The sequence below is a fragment of the Brassica napus genome, chromosome C2 (genome assembly GCF_020379485.1).
Source record: "Brassica napus cultivar Da-Ae chromosome C2, Da-Ae, whole genome shotgun sequence".
NCBI lineage: Eukaryota > Viridiplantae > Streptophyta > Magnoliopsida > Brassicales > Brassicaceae > Brassica > Brassica napus.
Genome location: NC_063445.1, coordinates 15,771,860 through 15,791,488, shown reverse-complemented (window position 1 = coordinate 15,791,488; position 19,629 = coordinate 15,771,860). Strand labels below are relative to the sequence as shown.

The window sequence follows — 19,629 nt, the reverse complement described above, 5'->3', positions numbered from 1 at the left end:
GGAGTACAATTTAACCACTTTACCATTACAACAGATTCTGTTAACCGATGATTCAGCTTCAACTTTGGGCTTCACCTAAAATGTGATAACAATATACCTTAAAACCAGTAGGAAGCTCATAACATGGAGAGAGAACACAAACTTCTTGTAATAAATTTCAACATAATAACTCTTGCGAAAATATACAACAACAGAGGAGACTGATTATATAAGGATGATCACAATATCCTGATTTATTTATTAACGGTGTGTTTTTTCTTAGCCGCTTCGTACTGTAAGAGAGATAAAAAAATGGAGAGTGCTCCTTCTGTAGAAACGATGTAACTCTCTATTTCTTGTTTGTGGGTTGCCGTGAACACAATCAACATATCTGCAAAAGAAATGTAAAAAAGATAACACAGCTTGGTCAAATATAATGTATTCCATTTAAATTAACTTAAATGGCCAAACAGAGAAGAGAAGCAAAGAAGCTAACCTCATTGAGCGAGTGACAAAGAGCTTCCTCTCCCAAAGATGAATAGATAGTAACCACAGTGACGTTGCGCCTGAAGCAACCCTGTAACGGAATGAACCACTCTTCTCTCATATCCGCAAAAATGGCGACACGTTCCTCCGATTTGTGTCCAATCTGAACCAAACCAGAAGCAAAACTACACACAGCTTCAAGCGTCTGCCCGAATGTCTTGCACTCATAATCACCAAATGAAGTTTCTCAAACACTTTCCCGTCTTTGCTAGTCTCGACCTCTCTAGCGATCAGCCTCCTGGTCCCGAGGGAAAACCTGTAGCTGTGGTTCTTGCACGAGATCTCGAAGAGCTCTGGGAGAGTGGAGATGTCTTCCCAGTGAGAGCTGACGGGATCTTTGAACCGGTGGTTCCTAACGGTATGACCTGGCTCTCCACCGACGTCCTCGTTTCTCGTCTTTCTTAGCGTTTGCGGACCAAAAGGGTTAAAGCTAGAGGGACAATGACACCAGCAGCGTAAGGAATCATCTTCCACTTCCTGAAAGCAATGGTAAACGTGTTTATTCACAAAATGTATACAGAGAGGAGCTAAAAGAGTACACATTAGTTAAAAGCAGAAGACAGTCTCGTAAAGTTAGAATCTTTTTAAATATGATTTAGATTTGAGACAGATAAGAGATAACAGAACAAAAGGAATAAATAAAAACAGAGATGTGGATGCTGCAACTTAGATTAAACTTCTTTGACATCAACATTATCTCATCTTTCATCATCGATTTTCACTCTCAAACAAAAGGTCCAATAACTATAAAACATTTTGTTACGTTATATGATTGACTCAGTCTATAAGTCCCACATTCAGTCCATGGGTTCCATTTTCGTAAATGGTGTTCTCTGAAAAACTCATTTAGATTTCTAGACGTATCAATCCTACAAAGAACGGAAAATTATGTGTTCAGTACAGTACTGCATCTCTAACTTTTCCTATAGGGTTACACTACGGCAAACACGAATTTCTTCTGGAGAATTCTTGAATCTAAATATGTACGTTGTTGCATATAGCTAACCAAATATTTAGGGTGAAGATAATCAGTGACCACAATTTTTAAATGGAAAATAATAGGGAAGATGAGAAGGCCAACCTTTTCACATCGGATAGTAGGGGGTGGGAAGTAACCATTCCAGCTGTTTAAGCTTATTCTTGTCCAGGAAGCAATTGTGTGATGATTATTTGTGGTGAAGACGCTTTTTTTTAGCAATATGAAGGAATTGTGTGAGGCAATGAAATTTGGGGAATTTATTGTCACTATTTATAGGATTGATCACTGAAATTCATAGAAGGTAGTGGTAGAGAAAATTAAATGTTACGTAGTGGGAGAGGTGGCTTGAAGAAAAAGTCACATCTCAAACTGTTTCAGAGATTAGGAAGATGCTCAGGCGTCGCCAACTCGCCTCTCGTCGCCAACTCGCCTCTCAAAGAAGAGGAGTGTCCGACCCCAAATTTTTTTCTACTTCATATGAGTTAGGGTTTTCTTTCATGGGCCATCGGACAGCATTAAACATATAAATTCATCAGCCCAAAATAACAATAGAAATAAGCCTAACCGTTATAAGCCCAAATAAATACAACATAAATGAAGTGATGCGTTTCATAGAAGACGGACACGTGTCGTCTCTATAGGAAAGGAGTTTCCACGTGGACACACAGGAGAGACACCAACAATTTTATATATATATAGATGTATGTTGGCTTCTCCTTAGTAGTAATGTGGTCAGTAGTAATTATCTTAGCATGTACTGTGTCGTGAATTTGATGACAATCTCGTTTCATATGCTTCGTTCTTTCATGAAAAACAGGATTCACGGCAATATATATAGCAGATTTGTTGTCGCAAAATTGATGCATAAGCTCTTTGTGTTTAATTCCAAATGTTTCCAGAACTTGATTGACCCACTTAAACTCTCGTAATGCATAGGCCATTGATCTATATTCTTCTTCAGCGGAGAAGGCTGAGATGACGTCCTGCTTCTTAGTCTTCCACATGACATGTGAGTTGCCAAAAATCACTACATAGGCACTTAGAGATCGCCGAGAGAGAGGACATGATCCCCAGTCAGCGTCACAATAGGTTGTGACACGTAAGTTAGAATCAGCATGGAGTAGTATACCTTGCGGGGGAGAGCCTTTAAGATAGCACACAATGCGTAAAGCGACATCTTAGTGGTCATGCAATGGCTTTTGCATGAACTGAGACAGGATGTGGACGGAGTAGCACAATTTAAGGCGAGTAAAAGTGAGATATATCAATCTTCCAACGAGATGTCGGTAAGCTTTGACATCAAATACATGTGCACCATCTGCTTTTGCAAGCTCATGATTATATCGAGTGCATACTTGCGATGAGAAAGGAAAATTTCTTCGCTACTACGAGCTACTTCGATACCAAGAAAGTATTTCAACTTTCCAAAGTCCTTCATGTGGAAGCATTGACTGAGATAATTCTTGAATTTCTGTAAAGTAGACATATAATTGCAGGCTATGATGAAGTCGTCAACATAAATGAGAATGTGCAACTCAATTTTTTCACGTAGGAATGAGAAGTGAGAATAGTCAGACCGATTTTACAAAAAGCCTTAGTAGATTAAAGTGTTGCTCAGTTTAGAGAACCAGCACCTAGATGCTTGCTCAAGACCGTAGATGGATTTCCTTAATCAGCCAAGTTTGGTAGGATCGGAACCTTGGAAACCAGGTGGTAGTCTCATATAAAATTCTTCCTCTATGTCACCATGTAGAAAAGCATTATGAACATCCATTTGATGGACTTCCCACTTCCTAACAGCAACAATTTGAAGAAGAATACAGACTGTAGAAGGCTTAGCAACATGAGAAAAAGTTTCTTTATATTCGAGCCCCTCTTTCAGTTTGTTACCACAAGCAACTAAGGTGATGTTCGTTTGCTCACCCAGGTGATCCATCTGGGTGAAGATGCAAATCGATGTTCGTTTTGTGCATTATAATGTTACATCCAGATGGATCACCCAGCTGAATTTTTAAAAACTCATCTCAAATTCTCACCCAAATGAAGGTGAGTCTTGATGGCACATCTGGATGCAGATGCATCTAGCTCAGTCCAAAATGATAAATGACAAAAATGACCTTTCAAAATCAAAATATTATTTTCAAACCGTAAATTCTATTTTTTGGATATACATTTTTCCGCTATAACAAAAAAATGCATTTTCCCGCAAAAACTGAAAAACACACTTTTCCGCAAAAATCGCAAGATGCATTTTTCCACAAAAAACGTAAAAAGCACATTTCCATAAAAACACACTTTTTGGCCAAATCAGTAAAACCACACTTTTCAACCAAAACCGAAAAAACGCATTTTCCCGTCAAAACCGAAAAAAACACAATTTTCCCGCCAAAACCCAGAAAACACATATTGCTGCCAAAACTCCAAAAAGCATTTTCCGGCCAAAACTGCAAAAGCATTTTCTCGCCAAACCCGGAAAAATGCAATTTTCCCGCCAAAACCGGAAAAATGCATTTTCTCGCCAAAACCGGAAAACACAATTTTTCCGCCAAAACCGGAAAACGCATTTTCCCGCAAAAACTGGAAAATGCATTTTCTCGCCAAAACCGAAAAATGCATTTTCCCGTCAAAATCGGAAAACGCAATTTTCCCGCCAAAACCGGAAAAACGCAATTTTTTCGCCAAAACCGGAAAAACGCATTTTCCCGCCAAAACCGAAAAAACGCAATTTCCCGCCAAAACTGGAAAAACGCATTTTCTCGCCAAAACCGGAAAAACGCATTTTCCCGCCAAAACTAGAAAATGCATTTTCCCGCTGAAACCGGAAAAATGTATTTTCCCGCCGAAACCGGAAAAAATGTATTTTCTCGCCGAAACCGGAAAAATGTATTTTCCCGCCGAAACCGCAAAAATGATTTTTCCGCCAAAACTGGAAAATGCATTTTCTCACCAAAACTGGAAAATGCATTTTCCCGCCAAAATCGGAAAAACGCATTTTCCCGCCAAAATCAGAAAAGTGCATTTTCCCGCCAAAACCGGAAAAACGCATTTTCCCGCCAAAACCGGAAAAACGCATTTTCCCGCCAAAACCGGAAAATGCATTTTCCCGCCAAAACCGGAAAAACGCATTTTCCCGCCAAAACTGGAAAAACGCATTTTCCCGCCAAAACTGGAAAATGCATTTTCTCGCCAAAACCGGAAAAACGCATTTTCCCGTCAAAACCGGAAAAACGCTTTTTCCCGCCAAAACCGGAAAAACACATTTTCCCGCCGAAACCGGAAAATGTATTTTCCCGCCGAAACCGTAAAAATGCTTTTCCCGCCAAAATCGCGAAAAAACTTTTCCCGTCAAAAACACTTTTCCCGCCAAAACCGCAAAACACACTTTTCCCGCCCAAACCGCAAAAAAAAGTATTTTCCCGCTAAACCCATAAAAACGTATTTTTCTGCCAAAACCACAAAAATGCACTTTTTGCCAAAAACACATTTTTCCTCAAAAACCGCAAAAATATTTTTGGCCAAAACCGTAAAAATGCTATTTTTCCGCTGAAACGTAAAAAATTATATTTTAGTCATTTTATTAACAAGTCCACCTGGATTGCATATGGAAGTTAAAAAATGAAAAGCAAACGAACGTAGTTGCGTTCAGATGATTCATCTGGATGCATGGACGAAATGAAGAAACGAACAACACCCAGATGAAGCATCTGGATAAGACATTTTGATGGACCATCTGGATGCATCTTCCAGATGTACAAACGAACAGGGCCTAAGTGAGATTTATGTCTAGAGATTTTGCCATTGAAATGGTATTTGGTCTTCTAAATCACATGTTGTTAATGCACTTTTTGCCTCGAGGGAGAGTAGTAACCTCCCATGTTTAGTTTTGTGTATGAGTGGTATGTTCCTCAGACATGGAATTACGTTAAACCTCATCCCTACTGCGTCATTGTAGGATCTTGGTTTGACAGATGAAGTAACAGCTGCAACAAAAGCATTATGGCTAGCCGAGAAGGTCACATAAGAAATATAATTCGATAGAGGGTATGGAGTGTTACCTGGGGTCGTAGTACAAGGACCATTATCGAAGGCAGATGCATAATGAGGAGAGTGTGTATTATCAGTGTAAAAAGCATAAGTAACACAGTTTTTCAGTAGAACCGAAGGTTGACTTTTGGCCGCAACCAAGAATTTCAGGGAGGACCGGAGAGTGGGCCTTAGTAGGAGCCATAAGAGATTGTTCCTTAGTAGTAGGTGATGTAGAAGTAGAAGAGTCAGAAGTAATCGCAGCAGGCAGAGTTGATACAGTAGGAGGAGGTGCAGAGTTCATATTGACATGTTGTTGTGGCTCCGTAGTTGAAAAGGGTTGTGAGGCAGAGGGTATATGTTGATATACCATGGATTTTACCAATTTTATGTTATGGCATATGATTGTTTTAGAGTATATTATATGTTTTTGTAGTATGTTTTAGAGTGTTTTCAGGATCAGGTACGTTATGGATAACTTTAGTGATTTTAGAGCCTTTTGAGGTGCAGAACTGCACAGATGCATCAGAAGTTTAGCTTTGGATGGAGGTCTTACCATGGTGAGATTAAGATGACCGTTTAACAAAAGATATGACATTGAGTTATCTTTCCAAAGCCACCGGTTTGAGGCCAGTCAGCATCCTATAGAAGTAGCTATGCATGTTTTACTGAAGAGTGGTACGTCTGACTCGCGAGAGGAAGCTGTCGAGAAGATGAAGGAGTTTCGATCGACGACAGATCCTTGGTGTCGATCGACGGTGATGCCAGAAGATGGGCCGAGTCTATTTCATGACCGACTTAAGCCCAGAATCCACCACAAATTACAAGAATGTCCATGGATGACTTAAACCCTATTTATGTGTTTTCTAAGCCATTGTTGACGGCTACGTTTTCTATACTTTCTTTTATTCATAGTTTAAAGTTAGGAGAGATAGAGGAACTCCTTCAGAGTCCTCTTGGAAATCCATTGGTTTTGGTTTTATTATTTATTTCTATTGCATCTATTCATCTATGATTTCTATGACAACTATCATGTCTGAGTAGATCCACCTGCTAGGTTTAGGGATTTTCTAGGATTTTGATTGAACTTCTGAATTATAGAATTGCTGGGTTATCTATAGATATTACACCAGGGTGGCTTGAAATACTAGGATCTAGAGTAGCTAAAAAAGCACGAGAGTGTGACTGATTATTTGAACTTAGAATCATAGGACAATTGAGAGGCACGAGAGTGCAATTGATTAACGGAACTCAAATCCTGCTGGATTAGATACCTAGGTGCATACGAGAGTTGGTCTAGGAATTTAGTTGAACATTATCGATCTGAGCGTTAATGCTTATTTGAGGAAGCATCGATCGATACCTAGTCAATATTATCGATCAACGCCCATTCCTTGTTCGCATCGGGTACATGACTGACAGTAGAACGAACCGTAGGGTCGATGGAAGTTTATATCCAACCAGCGATCATAGAATTAGCTGAAGTCCACCGAGCAAGATCTGGATTCGTCAATGGTTTTGTAATAGATCCATCAATGAACCAATCTTTTGCTTGGCTTGAAGAGAATTCCAAAATTTGGTTGCCCATTCAGAATATTTGTCTCCCTTGAGAATCACAAGTGTGAGAGTTTCAGGAGTATAAGATGTAGTAGGACCATCATTAGTTGTCATAATCGAACTAGTAGTTGAAGACATAGTAGAACCAGTAGTCGGAGAAGTAATACAACTAGTAGTATCCATGATTGAAAATTTTAGTCAATCACGTGTAGTGTTCTGCGGAAGTGATTTGTAGGATTTAGGTAAAAGATACATTTTTCTCTGATACCATGTAATGAATATGAACTGTGTGTTGTATTGACTTACATGGTAGAGTATATATACAAGATAATATCCTACACATATGCCTGTGGAAAGTATATGTTTGTAGGATTTAGGTAAAAGATAGATTTTTCTCTGATACCATGTAATGAATATGAACTGTGTTGTATTGACTTACATCGTAGAGTATATATACAAGATAATATCCTAACTAGGTAAGGAGAAGGAACTAAGTAGATAATTACAAACATATTATATGTCATTATCGCTAACTATGTGCCACTCATCCGACAAGATGGTAAGTTGATTTCTTAGAAAAATGAAGCAAGTAGTATTTATTAATTAAACTAGTTTAATTGGATTTTCCGAAAGAAAACATTGTCGGTAAATGTTCTTTACAAAACCTACAATAAATTTTTCACAAAAGGATGCCCCCCCCCCCCTTCATTAACAACACTGTCAATTGCAAATACTTGAGAAATTAAAAAGTCCATTTCCCTCGTATATTAGGATATTTGCTTTGCTTTTGGTTTGATTAATTTCTACTTTGTTTGCTTTTAAAAGCTCAAGGAACAATCAAAACTTGTTAAAACTCGTTTCGTCTAGTGGTTTGACCAAGTGTTCATTAATGTTCTTTTTTTATCAACGTTCATTAATGTTCTTACACGAGGAAGTATGAGTTTCGAGTCTCCGAAAAAATAAAATTTTGAAAAATTAATAGAGAAAAAGTTTACAAGAGATCTGCAGCATGGTGCAAGCAGTACTGTCGGACGTAGAATCTTTTGTAATATTTTTCATAGTATGCGTTAAACTTCATTTATGGAAGGAACAAAGCATAGAGAAAGGCTAGTTGAGTTAAATGATCATTAATTATACGTTCATGACTAAACCAGAAAATAAAATTACAAATATTTGCAACACCAACATAGAAACTTTAATCACTAAAATGCAGACTTTTGAATAGCCTTAAAATGTTAGGTTGAGTTGTTTCACTGCTTCTATAGCACGAACTGAACAGAAAGCATGTGGTCCAATCTTGCTTTTGACATAACTGTTTTGTGCTACTGGAGCTATCCACCTTAGATTGTGTTGTAGAATATCTTATACTGCAGGTGTTATGAAACCTAGACTAATATAAGTGAGAAAAGTTAACATATGCAATTATATTTTTGTTCTTAGAGAGTATTTTACTTTAACGAATGAGACTGAGATCATTTGATAATGCGTTTAGCTTTTCTGCTTGTAAAGGTCGAGGAGAAGAAAATATACAGCAGAGTTTCACAACATTCCAATATATTTTCTGCTTCTCCTTTTGTTTTGAATTTTTTCGGTAAATAAGAAACCAATTCGTGAAAAAGTAACTCATGGGCGTGGAAGAAATTTGATCCGCGAACCAAAGCCCAACATCTCTTGTGAATGCGCAAAGAAAAAAAATTAGGTGCAACACTTATCTTTTTAAATGGGTTTCTCTTTCTCGTCAGCTGTTGTGGTCGGCTTTTTTTTTTTTTTTTTAAACACCAACTGTTGTGGTCGGCTATCACTAGAAAGATATTAGTTTTGGCCTTTTTTCTTATTAGTTTATAGAACCAAAACTCACCGGCTGATTGTTTGAAGATTCTGCACTAGTTTCTGGTTTTTGATTTTTCAAAAACCAATTTTTATCCAATCATGATTTTGACAAAATAGATTTCCTATTTTTTAGGGAATCGGGTTTTTGCTTCATTTTACTCTTTCTTTTTCAAAAACCAAAATCTCTATTCTATTGGATTCTCCTTAAGAAAAGCTAATACAAAAAAAAATGATTTTTTTTCTCTTTTTTTTTGTTAACTAATTTTAGCTAAATAATATACTATATAAGACAGAGCTATTTCACTACAAACACACAAAGCAAAGCAAATCAAACGTAAACCTTAAATAATGCATCCAAGTGTCGAGTTTTAGGAAGCTTGCTGATCATACACATTTCGTTTCAAATCTTCTTCTCTACATCCAATCGAGAAGGTATTTTACTCCCTGGAAATAAATTTTTGTAGTTATCTATTAATAAATAAATATATATATATATAATATATAGTTATGGTTATTTTTATTTTAAAAATTATGGATGTACACATTTTACTTTTTGTTTTAAAGGTACGGTTTCTATCTATATTATATCTACAATAGAGAATTAAAATTTTATTCTAAAATATAATTACAGCATAAATACATGCATTGTTATATAATTATTATAATAACATGTACGTAGGAATTACCTCTATAGCTATTAGTAGTTTATTTATAATATTAAGTTACATAAGTTTAACTATTAATGGTGTATTTTCTTATAGGTATGGCACAGCAAGGACAATCATCAAATGGCAAAGAGGTATTTATTTACTAAATAAACTATTTTAATTAACTGATTATATAGTTTAATTGACTAACTTATGTATGATATTACTATTAAAGGGAAAAATACTATGGAAAGTTCATATATTTCTTGAAATATATGAAAATGAAATGGAAAAAATAAATTGACGTACCGGTCCTTTGAAAAAAGAGATTAAAACGAGAATTAGAAACGAATTTCAAGAAGCAACAGGTCAAAATCCAGAATGGCTTCCATTCAAAAACAAATTTTATTCTATAAAAAAATGTATGACATTTATCGCCGATTGGGCCGTATGACTGGGGTTTCATTTCACGAAACCACAAAAGCTATTCAAATGGATGATGAATGGTGGAATGATCGTATTCAGGTAATCTTTAAACATCATAACTCATCACCTTTTTTTAATGTATAATAAATTAATATTAATTTTTTTTTAATTTAGGAAATATCTGATGCTGCAAAGCTCCGGGCACACCCCCTCACTGATATCGACAGATTGGATCGACTTTTTGGAGGCAAACACATTTCAACCGATGATGATATTATCCAGGTTCTGGAGTGGATCAGAATACCGAGTCTGAGACCGTTACCGAGAATGAACACGACACTGTGAATCTAGAAGATGATTCTGATGTGCCTTTAAGAAACCAAAAAGAAACACCGTCTTCCTACAACCAGAGTCCAAACGGGTGTACAGAAACACTTCGCGTAGTTCATCTTCAGCACGTAAACGAGGAACATCAAAGGTTTCATATGACTTCGTGACAAATGAAGCCTATATGAAACGAACAAAACTTTATGAACGAGCCCAAGATAACAAGCTTGAACGTGCAATTGCCTCATTACAAAAACTCCCAGGTCTTCAATATGACTCTTCGTTATATTGGGGAGCAGTGACTGTGCTTCAAAGTAATGAGACACATGCACGTGTTTACCTTACACTACCCGATGATGATGCTAGAATTAAATATCTCGAAAGAATGACAGGAATCGATCGAGAAGCTGAATAAGAAAATTAAAAAATATTGAATAATTTTCTTTTGTCGTATTTTATTTCATGTTTGATTTTGAATAACTATTTCTTGTTTTTTATTTTTTTATTTATCAAATAATATTTATTTATTTTAATACATTACTTTTTGTTTTTTTTTGTTAGAAAGAAGCATTTTACCGAATGCTTGAAGATGATGAAGCAGAAGATGGAAGCATTAATTTTGGAGAATCCTTCATCGATCCTTACTCTGTGAGTATAGAAAGGCAACGCATGAACCTGGATCCAGAACGCGGTCGAAGATATGTATATGAATTACTTCACGGCCACGACGTACAATGCTATAACATAATTCGAATGTATCCACCGGTATACATTCAGTTATGTGAAAAGCTTAAGGATGATTATCAGTTGAAGGAGACTGACAATGTAAGCATCGAGGAAAGTGTTGCAATATTCCTTAACGTATGTGCTCAAAATGCAACTCAGAGATATGTTGGGAAGATATTTGGTCTTTCATAGGAAACTATAAGTAAGAAATTCAATGAAGTGTTGAGTGCTCTTGATAAAATGGCAGTTGATTTGCTTAGACCTGGTCCAAATGAGCTCACGCAACCTCATCCTAGGTTACAATCCAATAGAAATTATTGGCCTTACTTTAAAAGATTTATTGGTGCAATTGATGGAACACATGTTCCTGTCATTATTGCGGGAAAAGATTCAGAAAAATATTGGAACAGGAAAAGTGATACCAGTAGAAATGTTTTAGCTATATGCAATATGGACATGTTGTTTACATATGCATATATAGGTATTCCGGGATCAGCTCATGATGCAAAAGTTTTAGCACTAGCTATGGAGGGACCTCATCAATTTTCAACTACACCTTTTGGAAATATTATTTAGGAGATTCTGGTTATCCTCTTCGACCTGGATTTCTTACTCCATATAGAGGGAAAAGATATCATCCTAGCCAATATGATGGAGCTAGTCCGCCCAGTAGTTATAAAGAAATGTTTAACAAACGACATTCTTCGCTGCGATCTGTTATTGAAAGGACTTTTGGTGTGTGGAAAGGAAAATGGCGGGTTTTAAGAGAGAAGCCAAGATACAACATACATGTTCAAAAAAGAGTTGTTGCAGCTACAATGGCTTTACATAATTTTACCAGGCTATCAAATTTAGGAGATTTTGATTTTGATTCGGACTATCCAACTGATAATGTACCAACTGAAGACTCTGATTCAGATGAAGACGAAGAACATAAAACACTCATGTGCACTATATGGAAGGCATTCGAGATCAAATTTCTGCATCTTTATGGGATTCAAGATACATTTTTATTTTATAATTGATTTTTTTTTTGTTTTAAAATATTTTTTTTTAATTATGTATGCTTTGATGATAGTATTTTATTTTTTATTTTTCAATAATAGATATTTTACTATCATAATATTTAAAATTTATTATTTTTAAAAGCAAAAACCAGAAACTAAAAACCAAAATCAAAAACCACCAATCAAGTTTTTCGAAAAACCAAAATCTACTGCAAAATCAAAAACCAAAAACTAAAAACCAAAAACTAAAAACCAAGAACCAAAAACCAAAAACCAAAAACCAAAAACCAAAATCTAGAATCTATCAAAACAATCATCACCTTAATTTGTATTGGCATTTGCAACACTAGGAAAAATGTAGATACACCAAAACTTTTTAAAATTTAGGAAATCACAATGGTTATCCAACCATAGCCTTGAATAGAATAGTGAGCAAAAAATATTTGAACGTAATTGTGAATTAGGAAAAGTTTCAAAAAGAATTTAAATCCTGTTACAATTTCCAATACTATTAACTACTCCCTCCGTTACACAAAGATAGACTTTTTAGAATTTTCACACATATTAAAAAACACATTAAACTACCATAATAAATGTATCATTTTCTGTAATTTTCAATTTTCAATAACTTTTAATCAATAGTAATTCAATAAATTCAATTAATTTTCTTGAAGTTTACAATTTTTCATAGAAAACACAAAAAATATATTTTTCTGAAACAAACTTTTTTTCTAAAAAGTCTATCATTAAAGAACGGATGGAGTATTTAATAATTCTCTGGTCACGTTATACATTGAGATTTATTTGAAATGAATTATAATGGGAGGGGGCGTGTGGACAGTTTCTTTTCTTCTCTCTGAAGGGTGATTTTGAAAACCCATTTCTGCATTTCTTCAATCTCGTCGATCTCTTTAGGGCGACCGGCATTTGTGTCTGTGGCTCTCCCCCCCCCCCCCCCCCCCCCCCCCCCCCCCCCCCCCCCCTTCATTAATTAGTTTTCAATCATATAATTTCACAGAAACAGTTGTGAGAGCAATCCAAAACAAAAGCATGAATCTGTGTTTTTATAAGATTTGTTGCTGAGTGCAATCTCTAAATATTACTTTCGATATCTTTCAGCATTTATTGCTGAGTCCTTGTCAAATCTGACATATATTGTTGGTTTTGTTGTAGTTTCCGGTGGTTATCATAAGTGGGTGATGACTATCCGATGTTTAAAACAAATCTGAAATCTTATCAGATTTGTTACGGAAACAACGGCCACCAGAGAAACCGCCATGGATTCATGCAGAATATGATCTAGAGATAGAAGCAAGACGGAGAAGAAGAAAACACATGGTACAAGATGTAGTCTCAATCGTACAATCGTTGAAAATTGGTCGTTCCAATATTTATTTCTTACGGTTGAATCAATACATTTGATTCTAAACCGAAGAATATATATAGATCTAAATTGGAATAGGGCCGATGTAATACAACAAAGAGAATCAATGTTTATAATGCGACAAAGATTTGAAGATCGCAAGAAAACTAATAGAGTTTTTACTCTATTAATCAAGACCTCTCAAAGAGAATCAATCTTAAGTTATTCTATGTGTTCTATCGTTTTATGTATCATTTTATTTGTTGTATTTTTTATTTGTGTAAAAAAAAAAGAAATGAATTATAATGAAGTAACATTAGGATTGTGTTCAAAAAAAGGAAAAAGAAGTAACATTAGGACATTATATATGTTAAAAAGAAGTTTAAGTTATATTGCAGAGATTTTAAAATCTACACTATTGAGCAAACACTAAAAAGGAAAACCTATGATAATATATATCTTATATACAATTACAAAATCATTTTTCCTGTTCGTTTAAAATAAAAAAATCGCCATAATTTTAGTTTTCATCGTGATGTTTAGTCAAACGACAGTTCAAGAGAAAAGTACCAGGAATTATTGTTTTTCATGTTCGTCAAAATGTTACCTTTCACAAATAGTAAGAATTGCGTCAGTATTTTTCCTATTATGACAAATTGGAAACAACTGCTTTTGGTTTCCTTTAGAAATTGTCTTGACTTTGGTGTGTCAAACAGTTATGTTATTAACTATTTTCAATTTATAGCTAAACAAATATTCACTACAAGAAAACAGGGGGATTCTGATGGCCGAAATCGTCGGAAATTCGTCGGAATAGACCGATTCCGACGAATTTCCGACGAACCCGTCCGTCGGTATCGTTTCGTCGGAAAAAAAAAATTCGTCGGAATTTCGTCAGAACTTCCGACGACTTTCTGACGTACCGAGAAACGTCATTCTGACGAACTTCCGACGATATTACGATGCGGATACACGAGACCAGAGTTCATCGGAAAACTACGTACCGACGAAGAACGTTCGTCGGACAATTCCGACGTAGAATGTTCCTCGGTTTATTCCGACGGACAACGGTCGTCGGAATATACCGACGAACCACGTTCGTCGGTATATTCCGACGGAAATGTGGTTTGTCGGTAAATTTCGACGGATATATGTCCGTCGGTATATTCCGACGACCATTGTCCGTCGGTATATACCCATTTTTTTTTACAAATTAATTTTGCATTTTTATATATTTTTTGATATTAATTAATTTAAAAAATCGGAAATTTAAAACTAATAATATTATAAAATTTAAAAACATAAAAACCGAAATAGGAAAAAAACATTCATAAAGTTTAAAATTCATACAAACCGAAATAGAAAAAAAAAACATTCCGAAAGTTTTAAAAAGCCGAAATAAACTAAGATGAACTCGAAGACATCAAACGATCTAGCTTCTGCATAATCTCGGTGTTGAACTTCTTCTGGGATGCCAACTCAGCAAGGATAGTGGCATTCTCCGAACGGATAGTGGCATTCTCCGAAAGGATAGTGGTGTTCTGCTCCTCCAATGCCCCAATCCGTTCATCTTTGTCATGTAGCTCCTCGAGAATCATGGGATCGGCATACGGAGCTTGCGAAGAAGATGCCGGATACGAAGAAGCACGACGGGCCAACCCAACTAAACGGCCTCCTTTCCTTTTAGGAACCGCCTACAAAAATATTTAAAGTAAGTAAATAGGGACAAGTAAGTAATCGACATTATAAAAAAAATATATTAATAAAAAAAATTACCTTTTCAACCATCTCATTTATTTGCAATAGAGACAGGTTGGTTGAAGCTCCCGTGGAGTCGCCGTCATCAGAGAGAGGCTGAGATTGAGAAACTATCTCAGCTTCCACCAAATCAACTACACCTTTGATCACGGGGTCCTGAATTTGACCCGTCGTCTTGTTAGTGTGAGCCACCTTAATGAGTTGGAGACGATCAACGGGATTACCGTCATTTGCTTCGATCTAAAAAAACCGCCATTATTAGCCAAGAAATATATAAAATATTTATTTAAAAAATATAAAGATAAATAATAATAAAAAACTTACAAGTTCATCCTCCTTAGTAGACATGGAGCAAGCGCCGAGGTTGTGCACATACATACCTTTCCCGCCACGATCGCTCTTCCGGTTCCTGGAGTTCCTAGAAGACGTCTCTGCAGTGTCTTCCTTCTCCCAATGAGCTATCAACTGCTCCCACACCGTCCCGTTGATGAACCGTGGCTTCTTGTTCTTCTGCCAAACTGTCTTCCACGCGTTTATCTGCTTTGTGTAAGAGTCCATGGCCTTTTCGTTGAATTTCTTACGGACTGTTTCCGTAAGATCGGAGTGCCAGTTGAACTCTTGCTACAAAACAAACACAATTTAATAAGTAAATATATGTAAAAAATGTAAAAACTTTAAAAAAATGAAGAGTTACTATACCGCAAACTGACGAAACCACAACTCTCGTTCGTCGGAAGGGATCACACTCCACTTTGGATATCCAAAACGGAGCATGGAGTACATCATCTGGTTGATGCTCCGGCTAATGCCATTTTTCGACTTGGTGAACCTTTAAAAAAAAATACAAGTTAGCAAGTTAATTAAAGGAAAAAATATAACGGTACAAATAAAAAAAATACTAACCAAGTGCTATGGCCTCGTCGTGGGTTGGGTTGGAGAAACGGGAGATGCTCTCGACCTGGTTGTTGAACCAATAGATGAACCGGCATGACCCCCGGATCCTGTTGAGCAGCAGCGTGAGGGGCAGCGTGAGGGGCAGAGGGAGCTGGAGCGGGAATATATGCGGGAACCGAGTCATGAGACGATACCGATGCACGGGAACCGCTCACCGAACTACGTCGAAGACGGGCTGCGGGGCGGGCTTCATCCTCGGCCCTAAAAAAAAAAATTAACCCATCAAACATATTTTCATTTATATATTTACAAAAGGTTTTATAAACGTTTAAAAAAAACTATTAAACCTTATATATATATATATATATATATGTATACAAAATTATAAAAAATTTATAAATATAGAAAAATGTTGTTAAAAATTTATAAATGAAGAAAAATGTTGTTAAATATTTATATTTTTTTAAAAAAAACGTTTTATTATACATAGTTTATTAGTGGAAAATTAAAAAAAATTATAAAAAATTTTAAAATTTTTATTATACATGATTTACATATATATATATATGTATACAAAATTATAAAAAATTTATAAATATAGAAAAATGTTGTTAAATATTTTTTAAAAATTTTAAAAACGTTTTAAAAAATCAAAAAACGTTTTTAAAAATCAAAAAACGTTTTTAAAAATCAAAAACAACGTTTTAAAAAATCAAAAAACGTTTTTTAAAATCAAAAAACGTTTTTAAAAATCAAAAAATGTTCCAAAAAAACTAAAACAACAATCCAAACAACAATCCTAACTTATATATCCTAAACTATCCATTCAATCCTAAAATTTTCAATCAAACAACCTAAAATCCGAGATCAACTTCCAAAACCCTAAACAATTGATAAAAAAAAGGTTTGGGATGATTCTTACATGATTTGGGGTTTGGGGAAGAGATATGAGGGTGAGGAGAGAATTCGCCGGTGAAGAGAGGTGGAGAAAGGCCGGAATCGCCGGAGAGGGGGAGAAATCGCCGGAGTGTTCGTGAGAGAGAGAGGCCGCGGAGATAACGAAGAAGGAAGGAGAAGGGTTTTTATTTCCGAGGATTCCGACGGACACGGGTTCGTCGGTATTCCGTCGGTATAATTAAAATATACCAAATGCCGATTCGCGAAAATTTTCAAGCGGTTTGGTTCTCCCGGGCTAATTGAAATTCCGACGGAACGTGTCCGTCAGTATTTTCCGACGGACACATTCCGTCGGTATATTCCGACGGAATTCCGACGACTTAGTGTTTAGGGTGTTCATTTCAAGTTTCTAAATGCAAAATCCAAATCTTTGATAATATATATAGTATTTGCATAAAGATTTAACAATAAAAATGTTTTATAACACGATTTTACACAACAACTTTTTTGTAGTGTAAGCTTATATAAATATGATTGTATAAGTATATAATGTTAAGATGAGATGTTATGAAAACAATGATATGCATACATAAATATTTTAATGAGTTGTTATATTTGAACGGTTGCGATCTAATACTATACTAAACACTTATTATGTGTTATTTTCATAGTTTTGGCATCTAAATTTATAGATTTTTATGATTGAAACTTTATAGAAAAACATGTCGTCGGTATTTTCCGACGAAATACCGACGACCTTTCCAATTTTCAATGAAACCCGTTGTCGTCGCTATGTCGTCGGTATATTGCGAGGGATTTCCGACGGACCATTAAAAAAAAAAAAAAAAAAAAAAACTAATCAGAATCTTCTGAATCTTCATCAAACTCCCCAACCTCGGCTTCCGGCTCTGAATGTACGACAGCATCATGTCCAAACACAGTCAAATTCTCAACGAGTTGAACATTTTCCAAATCTTCAACTGCCTGGGCGTTGCTGGTAGACTCTGGTTGCAATGGTTCATCATCATCAGAAGTTCCATCCACTCGTCCTCTTGGGTTGATTTGCGTTACAGTAACCCATGGATCGTCTCTGTACGTCACCCGAGGGTAACTGATGTAGCACACCTATACATATCAATTATACAAGTATTAGTTCAATATATAACATTAATTAATTATATTGGTAAAAAATTATGAATAGATTGACATACCTGATCAGCTTGCGAACCAAGAATGAAGGGATCATAATATTGAAGTTTCCGCCGCGAATGAACTGATGTAACACCAAACGCATCAATCTTCACTCCTCTATCTGGGGTGGTGTCATACCAATCACAATAGAATACTACACAACGCAATCCAACCATTCCAGGAAATTGGATTTCCAATATTTCTTTTATGTTGCCGTAGTAGACATCGTCACCAGAAGAAGATGAAACACCAGCATCATATGTTGTCTTAGAATGACCTTTCCTTGTGAATGCATATCCTCGCGTACAAAATTTAGGATATGATTTGACCACATAGTTTGGTCCCTGCACAAATTCGCGTATCCAATCATCGAACACAAGACCTCTGGCCAAACCATCATTCACCTATAAAAAAAAACATATATGATTGCAAAATTAATTAGTTTATATATATTAAATTTAAACTAATCATTTGCATAGGGTAATATGATATATGACTCACATAACTACGAAGCCACGCAGCAAATCCGTTATCTCTAAGTTGTCGAAGCTCATCTTCTGTTGCATGCCTGTGAGTCATACGCAACTCCGCCATATATACACTATATACAAAAATATTATCAATATGAAATAAATTTATTGAATATTAATCTAACAATAAATGAATAAATATTTTTACCTCTCATATTGTAGAACATCTTCACAGTTGGTGAGCAAATATGTTTGCAAATGAGCGTGCTCAGTGTCCGTAAGTCTCCGCTTCGTGAATTTTCCACTAAGTCGTCCTATTTCCTTGAACATGCTTGGGACAGTAACATGATATGTTGCTCTCTCCCCTCTATCATCATGCCGAGCAGGTCTTCGGTGTTTTGTTTGCACTTCTGGTGGAAAATAATTTTCAGCAAAGATTGCAGTTTCTTCATTGATCACCTGTGCCACTATAGATCCTTCCACCCTGCTTTGATTTTTGACCATCTTCTTCAGATGATGCATATAACGCTCAAAAATATACATCCATCTGTACTGCACAGGACCACCAAGTTCCAATTCTCTTGCGAGATGAATAGCAAGATGTTCCATTACATCAAAGAATGATGGAGGAAATATCTTCTCAAGGTTGCACATGCTGACTGGTGCGTTTGTCTTCAAATTATTAATACCCTCTTCAGTCACTACTCTGCTGCATAAGTCGCGGAAAAAAACACTAATCCCTGCAATTGCTTCATGAACATTACGTGGCAATAATGCTGAAAAAGCAAACGGAAGGAGGCGCTGCATAATTACATGACAATCATGACTCTTCAAGCCAGTAAACTTTCCTTCGCTTCTATCAACGCAGTTCCCCAAATTTGATGCATATCCGTCAGGAAATTTCACTTTATCTGTAATCCAATCAAAGAACTCTTCTTTTCTAGCACCATCTAGCCGATAAATGGGAAAAGGGGCCGTACCGTTCTCATCAACGTGAAGTTCAGAACGA

The 19,629-nt window shown here is 36.0% G+C and overlaps 1 protein-coding gene and 1 long non-coding RNA gene across 2 annotated transcripts; one reads left to right on the top strand and one right to left on the bottom strand.

The window, feature by feature from the left end:
- Positions 1 to 132: 132 nt before the first annotated feature.
- LOC125582063 lies at positions 133 to 1,995 on the bottom strand. Its single transcript, XR_007319912.1, has 3 exons — positions 1,607 to 1,995; positions 476 to 1,002; positions 133 to 370 (listed from the first exon to the last, which is right to left on the bottom strand). It is a non-coding gene; the product is annotated as an uncharacterized LOC125582063 (long non-coding RNA).
- Positions 1,996 to 8,905: 6,910 nt separating this feature from the next.
- On the top strand, positions 8,906 to 12,140 carry LOC111202566. Its single transcript, XM_022695405.2, has 4 exons — positions 8,906 to 9,346; positions 9,676 to 9,713; positions 10,876 to 11,139; positions 11,522 to 12,140. Exons 2-4 carry the CDS (start codon positions 9,678 to 9,680, stop codon positions 11,555 to 11,557), a joined length of 336 nt encoding a protein of 111 aa, XP_022551126.1. The 5' UTR covers positions 8,906 to 9,346; positions 9,676 to 9,677; the 3' UTR covers positions 11,558 to 12,140.
- The last annotated feature ends 7,489 nt before the right edge of the window (positions 12,141 to 19,629 follow it).